Genomic DNA, 8,635 nt, shown 5'->3' on the forward strand with positions numbered 1-8,635 from the left:
GCTGTAAGAGGAGGAGAGGCCTAAGTAGAGCTTTGTCGCGGGGCGACTGAGAAGCGGAAAGGGTTCGTGCGCGGTCCAGTATGGCCGGCTCGGGCTTAGTGGCGGGCGAAGTCGCTGTCGATGCGCTGCCCTACTTCGACCAAGGCTATGAAGCGCCGGGCGTCCGGGAAGCGGTAAGAGTGGCGCGTCGAAAAAGGCGGGAGGCGGGCTAGGGTCCGTTGCGCCTTTCGGAGGAGCTAAACGAGTCGCTGTCCGCTTTTCTCTCAGGCCGCGGCGCTGGTGGAGGAGGAGACGCGGCGCTACAGACCCACCAAGAACTATCTGAGCTACCTGACTACGCCGGACTACAACACTTTCGAGGTGAGCGCGACTCGTGTTTCGCGTGAGATCAGGCCCCCGGGCGCCCTTTCTGTGACTGCGCTGCTCTTGCAGTTCAGGGAGTGTAACGCCGGCTCCCTACACGTGAATTCCCTACGTGTGAATTATGGGAGTTGGAGTCCAGCTCATCACGGGAACACTAGATTGAGGAAAGGCCTCTCCTTGAAACCATTTAAGAGTCTTCATCAGGGGTCCCCAATCTTGGGAACTTTAAGATTTGGGGGCTTCAACTCCTATGCTGGCTGGAGAATTCTGGGAGTTGAATTTTGGTCTACATTTCAGACATTTTGGAACACAAGCGCACAGATGATATTGGTGGAGGGTGAAATCTGCTTGGTTGACTTATGCTTTATTGACACTATACCTGATGCAGGTTTGCTGTTTAGAAATAGGAGTAGTTCTGACCTTGCCCACAATTCTTGTTTTCTTGCTTGCTTGCTTACAAGAATTTCTAATAAAAACAGATTTTGTAAGGCATGGTGATTGGACAGGGAAGGGACAGTAGCACTTGCCCCAAACATAATATACTCTGCAGAAATGGTGGCAAGTAGAGGAAATGTATTACCTCTCTTCCTTTCAAATGCTAAAGACAGATTTCAAAGCTTCTCCTTATTTGTGTGGGTATGTTCTATGTGCAACTTCTATAATACTTTAAAAAGAAAAAAATCTTTTACCAATAGAATGGACCAGATGGAATGGGGTGGAATGACATCATCAAGATTGTGCTGCAGAAATTGCACGCTTCTAATTTCTGAATATCTTACAAAAATCCCCATAACAGATCTGTTTGCAATGTTAAACCATAACCTAGGCTATGTGGAGGGACTCTGGGTAAATGTAGACATTTTAGAAAAGCATCTGTATTAGAACAAATTGGAAAAAAAAGACTTGAAATTGCCACATTTATTTGCAATTGCAGTAACACTTTCATAGACTAGAATAACCAAAAGTATGTTTCATATAACAGAAATGGACTTTTGGCTCACAAAAACTGATAGTAATGGTGCTTTGTCCCATAAAATTTACTATCTGGCAAATTGCACAGGATTATCTGCATTCATTCATCAGATGTTTTGTATCTTGCTTTTTTTTAAGTAAGAATTATATTTTCCAGTTCAAATAACAGACTTCAGGTCAATAATTTGTGAAGTGCATGTTGGCAAATTAGCATTCCTTTCACAGGAAAGAAATGAGGGGTTCTTAATTTTAGGATTTTTCTCCATAGGTAGTATTGCTGTTTGGTTTGTATTCATCTGGTTAGCTATGAATGGATAATTTACCCTGCATCAAATGTGAAACTTTGGTTGCAGAGATATGTGTATAAATGACATCCTCCAATTGTAATTCAGGAAAACTAATTCCACAGATCTCTATTTCTGATTATGATGATCAATGCACTGCCCAAGAAGTGGTTTATAATCAAAACCACCAAAAGATAATCAAATGGGATAAGACTAGTATACATGTATGGCTGTTGCATAATTCATTGATTATAATCTTTCACCTCCTGCTTTTGGGGATATAACTAATGTGTCTTTAATTTGATTCATAGACTGAAATAATGAGAAATGAGTTTGAACGCTTAGCAGCTCGGCAACCTATAGAATTACTGAGCATGAAAAGGTAAGGCTAGCTATTTGTAGGTACAGTGTCTGAATCTATACTAAGGCAAAACATAGAAGTAAAATTTGGGATTATTAAAAACTATTATTTTACTTCTTACCTCATTGTGACAAGCAAGAACTAGTCAGTAATCAGTAATTCTTTTAATCTTAAAAAAAAAGAATGGTTTTGGAGTTACAGAGAAAAGAGGGATATGTATTTTACAAATATTGATCTTTGGGAAAAATCAAACCGTGAATCATTACTTCTGTTGGTATAAGCCTAGAATTTTCAGGTACCGTATTTTTCACACTATAAGACACCCCCCAAAAAAAGTGGGTGGAAATGTCTGTGTCTCTTACAGAGCCAATGTTGCCGAAGCTCTGCCCGCCCACCGGCCCCCACCCTTGAGCCTCTGCCTCCCAGCAGTTTGCCTCCTTGTAGCAAACAGCAAACAGCCTGGTCAGCTTCAGCACAGCCTAACTTAAGATCAGCTGATTGGCAGTTGGCTCGACCTCCTGGAATAACGTTGATCAGCTGCTCCAAGCTGCGGGGATCGCCATTGCTGTGGCCGATTACTGCTGTGTGCCTCATTTTTGGCCTCCCATTTTTGGCCCGTTCCAGGTGCCGATCACTTCTGACAGTGTTGATCCCCGCTGCCTGGAACGGGCCAAAAATGGGGTGCGCGGAGGCCAAAAATGTGGCATGCAGAAGTGACCATGTTCGGCAGCAATCCCCGCAGCCTGGAACAGCAGATCGGCGGTATTCTGGGAGGTTGATCCAGCTGCCAAGCAGCTGCTTGTGCTAAATCAGGCTGTGCTGAAGCTGACCAGGCTGTTTGCTGTTTGGTGCAAGGCGGCAAATTGCTGGGAGGCAGAGGCAAAAAAAATTCTTGTCTTCTCCCGAAAAGCTAGGTGTGTCTTATGGTCTGGAGCATCTTATAGTACAAAAAATATGGTATTTGAATCATGTTTAACTTACAGAACCGATACATTTATAAGTTTAAATCTTAAAAATAATGGGTTATTATCACTTATATTCTAATGAGATACAATGATTTTTCCTCTCGTTTTCATTAAAGATATGAGCTGCCTGCACCCTCCTCTGGGCAGAAGAATGATATTACAGCATGGCAAGAATGTGTCAATAACTCGATGGCTCAACTGGAACACCAAGCAGTTCGAATTGAAAATTTGGAGTTGATGTCTCAGTATGGCTGCAATGGCTGGAAAGTATATAATGAGTAAGCTGGTTTGTTTAGCCTTAGTTATTCTTTGAAAGAGGTTATCTACAAGACTTGGTATTCCATTTCCATTTGGGGGCCTTCATTTTTTTTGGTAATAAAAGAATGCTGTCAAGTGACTTAATTGGTAAATTAAGATTGATATGAATCCAACATATAGCTACAGATAGTTCTTGTTTAGTGACTGCCTCATTTAGTGACCTTGTCAGGGGCAATGAAAAAGTAACTTTATGATCAAATCTTGCATTTAGGACCTTTTCAGGTCAGTAAAGCAAAGGTAAAATGAAATAAGGTCATGATGTCTGGTCCCAATTTTGGTCACCAAATGAGGATTATCTAATTTATTTTCTGATGGAATGGGAAACACACATTTTCTGTTGAGGCTGAAACCTAATACAAATTGTCCTTGACCTATGACCACAATTGAGCCCAGAATTTAGGTTGTTAAGGGAGACATTTGATAAGTGAGTTTTACCCCATTTTAAAACCTTTCTTGCCACATTTGTTAAGTGAATCACTGCAGTTGTTAAGTTAGTAACATGGTTGAATCTGACTCCAGATTCAACCATGTTTTTGCTTATCTGAAGGTCACAGAAAAGGGTCACATAATCCCGGAATATTGCAACCATCATAAACAGTTGCCATGGGGATGCTGCAATGGCTATAAGCGTGAAAAACAGTCATAAATCATTTTTTCCAGTGCCATTATAACTTCCAGTGATGACTAAATGAACTACTTGAAGTCCATGACAGCCTGTACTCTTTCTTTCTTTGTAGCACACAGCAGGCATATGCAAAATATGTTTTGTAACTTCCTTTAATAGATCAGATGTTTTTACACTTTAATATTTTTAGTGTCAGGTTTAAAAGATGGTAAATTAACAGCAGTAAATATAAAAGATGTGGGAACTAAATAAGCTTTGTTGTTTATTTTATCCAGGTAAAATACTTTAACTCATAAATATTGAATGTTCAGTTTTAATAAAAATGAGTCCCCAGTCTGGCACTAAGGCTTCCATTGTACCATAGACATCTTTGTTAGAGCTGCGATCTTGATAATCATTTGTAGTACTGCAACATAGGAAAACCTACTACTTTATTTAAACACCATAAGTTTGTATTTGCAAAATGGCCTATACTGTTCCATGTAGCAGGGGCTATAAACCTTACCATAATACCACTATTCCATAGTAAATCCTTTTACTGTTAGTTCCACCTTCAGATGACCAAGTCTGGTACGTAGAATTATTGTGAAATAATACTTCATTATTTTTCCTTTTTATATTTGAATAATATAATGAACTTGTATTTTGTCTGCTAATTAGGCATTTAGTCCACATGATTGAACAGGCACAGAAAGAGCTACAAAGTTTAAGGTAAGAGCTGCTTTTGCTTTCAGTCAGAAGAAACAAAGTTGTGGAGTTTGTTTCCATCATTTTTATCCTCATTGGTAACTTAGCTTAAATTGAGCAAAAATTTTCTTGGCCACAGATTCTACCAGACTTCCATTTATATAAGAAAAACACAAATTTTATGAAAACTATTTATTTACTTATTTTCTATAACTATCTGGGGGGACTGCCCTCTGGGTAGTAAAACAATTAAAAATACAAAAATGTATATAGCATCTGAGAAAATTGTCATAACAGTTGTCAGTATAATCAAGAAACAGCACCCTTAACACATTAGGAGTCCCAGGTGGGCACATAGCCAGTTTTTTAAAACAAACTGAGTCAGGGCCATTCTGGTTTTGAAGGAAGGATGTTCCAAAGAACAGGGACCAGAGTAGACAATGCATGTCTTCTGATCCCTGCCAGTCATAATTTCTTGGCTGGCAGGACTCACAGCATTGCCCAATGTGCTGTACTGATTTGGATGGATAGAAGCTATTGGCAAAAGATGGTCCCTTAGATAACCCGGTCCAAAGCCATGGAGGGCTTTAAAGGAAACAACTACAACCTTGAATTGCACCTGGAAATGCCAGTAACCAATGCAGCTCACACAGTAGTGGTATTATGCAATATTACTGATACTACCCATATCAATTAAAGCTTCAAATGTTCTTCAATGATAGCCCTGTGTAAAGCATGTTGCAATCCAAAGGAGAGGTTACAGTGCATGGGTGACTCTGAGCAGAGTCTGCGGGTCCAGGAATGGGCACAATTGTACCATCCATGTTTCACCATTCAAAGGTATGCAAAGGACCTCCTAGTTACAGCTGTCACCTGTTCTTCAAGCATGTACATCTTGTACATTGGTTCTATCCTGGGCAGTAATCCAGCTACGCATTAAGTCTTACTTGTAGCCTGTCCAGACCCTCACAGTCTCCAGATACTGGGACAGGATATTCACCACATCACTCAGAGAACTTGGGGTAGAGAGTTGGACACATGGATCTAACACTGCAATGACCAAACTAGGATCTGCAGGCTTTAACTGGCTCAGTCCTCCCAGATAACCATACAAAACCTGGCCCCTGCAGCCACAGATTCTGCCTATGTCCCCAAATCCATAACACTGTTACTGCTCTGACAGAAAAACCAGGTCAGGTGCATTATCACTATTATGTGTTAGGCTCTGGATGACTTGGGATAGGCCCATGAACTCTTGAGCTTTCTCTGACCCCAGAGATTCGCAGGAAAGGCAAATTAAAGTTCCCCAAGACTATAAGGGGAAACTACCACCAGCCCAACCATAATGTCAAGAAGCTCAAGCAGGGAGGTTTGTATGCAGAAGGGTGCTAGTGCAATAGCAACAAGCCCAACTGATCCCTCTTTGGTGCCCAACTTAATAAACTGTGTTTCCTGCTCAGCAGTCTGAACAATAGGGCAAATATCTTAGTTCTCTCTCTCCCCCTCGCCCTCCTCTCTCTCTCACACACACTAGATTCTTGGCTTTCCAAGTCCAAACAAAGCATAAGATAGACAGTAAACCAGTCCTGTTCTCTCTGCTTTGGTGACAATCTCAAAAGGCTCTACCACAACTCAACCAAAAACGTAAACCTCCAATCATTACAACATACTAAAATTCATCTACCAACAGCACCCATGATTCTGCCAGGATGGTAAAAAAAAATTAGATTTTTGAAACATCTTTTCTAATGGGTAAAAGTTGTTGGTTTGCAGTATATTTAAAGTTGATGGGAAATATTTTCATTTATTAAGATATAAATAATAAATAGAATTTATAAATATTTAAAATAATTTACATAAAATTAAAATAAATCTTAGGTGTTCTGCATCGGGGTTGTTACAGTAGGGGTCTTCATTCTGTTACAGTTTGGAGGCATATCTGCACAATGATAGTCCAAAATGATTGCCATTCCTTTCTGGTTAACACATCTAGAATCTAAAACTATCCTGCTTTTCTCACTGAGCTTTCTGAGATGCTCCAAGTGTATCCAGTGAGCTGTTTGATTTTTGTGATGTCATTTTAAAGACCAGTATTATGAGTGTTTGTAACTCTAAGGATTATTATCTTAAGGTATTGGGCTGAGGAATAAATTACTATTTAATTCATTATGCCATTTTCTTTCTTCCAGAAAACACATACAAGACCTTAATTGGCAGCGTAAGAACATGCAACTCACAGCTGGTGCTAAACTTCGTGAAATGGAATCCACGTGAGTAGTTTTTCTCACTAGTATTTCACCTACTTTTAAAACAATTTCTGCAGAACTACTGAATTAATCTGTTAAAATGTAACTGGGTTTTTAATTTATAAAACATTTCCATATGTAGAAATAGAAGTTAGCAATTGCAAGTTTTTTTATTTCTCTTTTGAAAAAAAAAGAAATAAATAAGAATTTTTTGAAATTCAATATGGAGCAGATTATTGGAGCTTAAATGTTACAAAATAACTTTTCCAAGTTACCTGATGTGTGTCATGCCATGACATAGGGTAGTTTATTTTGTTCCGTTGGCTATCCAGCCATTATAATTTGTTAAAAATGGCTTATGGTTTAGCATAATTTGTAAATCTTGGCAATTGTGACTTGGTCAACAACTCGCTTAACATAGTTAAGCAAACATGAGTTATTATAAGGACCAGATTGTAAATCCCTGTTTCTATGTATTAGCAATTCTGTGCAGTATTAAGGTGTTGCCTTTTCATGTTGTCCCTTTATTATTTTCCTTCCAATGACAGCCGTGTTATTTCTGTCATCTCAGGTGAAGTTCTGTTTGTGTTAAGCACATTCTACTACATAATATGCTATTTTGCACTGCTTTGCTATCTTTTATTGACATGGTATTGCACACTCTAAGGTGAATATTCCTTCTTTCAGCAATAAAACTAGCACATTCATTTACAATGTTTTTTCTTTCATTTTTTTCTAGATGGGTATCACTTGTCAGTAAAAATTATGAGATTGAACGAACTATTGTGCAGTTGGAAAATGAAATTTCTCAAATTAAGCAGCAACATGGAGAGGCAAATAAAGAAAACATCCAACAAGACTTCTGAGTCTTGCTTTAGTCTATTGTTGCTAATACGATATTGCCTGAAGCTTATGCATAAGTGAAGATGTTGATTTCTCTCTGTATATAATGATACAGAAGCCATCACCTCTGTTAATAGATTCATGAACTTTAGTTTAATAAACCGATTGCAAAGTTGAAACCCCTTCAGAAGATTTGTTAACTTTTCAGATTTTTAGCATGAGAGATTTATTTTTATGAAGGATTGTATCTTTTGTTAAAGGAATACAAAAATAAAACATACCAATGTAAATTTTCTAGCAGGGACAAAGCATTGTAGTTGAAAAATCCTGTCGCAAAATTTATGTTACCAATGAATGTCAAAATACTTTCAAATGTCACAAAGTGGTTAGCAAGATCTAAAAGATGGAATAATTTACTTATATTTTATATTTTTTTGCTCTTAGCAAAAAAAATGGATTATGTCTGTATTAAATACAAAAATGCATGTTGGAAGCAAAGACCTTAGTTCAAAGTATCATGACAATATATTGGATTAGTGCAAATGGTATAATGGGAATTTTTATGTATGGTTACTTAGGAGATGTGAGCCATTGCTTTGGTTATTTAATTTGAAATATAGTTTCATATTTGAAATATAAATAAAACTTGGTTTAATAGAGCTTGGTTTTACAGACTTCAGATGCAATGAACGTATTTTGTGTTTGGACTTTTTAATGGACTAATGAAAATCAAAGTTTGGGTTTTCACTGCAAATTATATTTATATCAGTTATATATTTACATAACCGATATACATAAAATAGATTTACCAGATAACCAGTGGTCTTTTAAATTAAGATTTTGCTGCAAATAACTTCGCTTGTGTCACTTATATGGTTATGGAAATGATGCAAATTGACAACTAATTTAGATTTAGTAAATAACCCCCACAGTACTTAAAAATTGAGAAACTTCCTAGCGTAGTAACTGCT

General features: G+C 38.1%; 1 protein-coding gene across 1 annotated transcript; it reads left to right on the plus strand.

The window, feature by feature from the left end:
* Positions 1-8,418, plus strand: BCAS2 (BCAS2 pre-mRNA processing factor). The gene is made up of 7 exons (XM_026713009.2): positions 1-173; positions 268-360; positions 1,931-2,001; positions 3,062-3,223; positions 4,549-4,599; positions 6,765-6,845; positions 7,561-8,418. The coding sequence occupies exons 1-7, from the start codon at positions 81-83 to the stop codon at positions 7,685-7,687; spliced, it is 678 nt and encodes a 225-aa protein (XP_026568794.1). The 5' UTR covers positions 1-80; the 3' UTR covers positions 7,688-8,418.
* Positions 8,419-8,635: the final 217 nt, after the last annotated feature.

Source organism: Pseudonaja textilis, chromosome 3 (genome assembly GCF_049901715.1).
Source record: "Pseudonaja textilis isolate UNSWEBS1 chromosome 3, rPseTex1.2, whole genome shotgun sequence".
Classification (NCBI taxonomy): Eukaryota; Metazoa; Chordata; class Lepidosauria; order Squamata; family Elapidae; genus Pseudonaja; species Pseudonaja textilis.

Bases quoted from the DNA above. Each gene is read 5' to 3' on its own strand.
- BCAS2 (XM_026713009.2), top strand. From the start codon at position 81: ATGGCCGGCTCGGGCTTAGTGGCGGGCGAAGTCGCTGTCGATGCGCTG. The intron at 2,002-3,061 runs GTAAGGCTAGCT...TTTTCATTAAAG, and splicing joins GAATTACTGAGCATGAAAAG to ATATGAGCTGCCTGCACCCT. The intron at 4,600-6,764 runs GTAAGAGCTGCT...TCTTTCTTCCAG, and splicing joins AAAGAGCTACAAAGTTTAAG to AAAACACATACAAGACCTTA.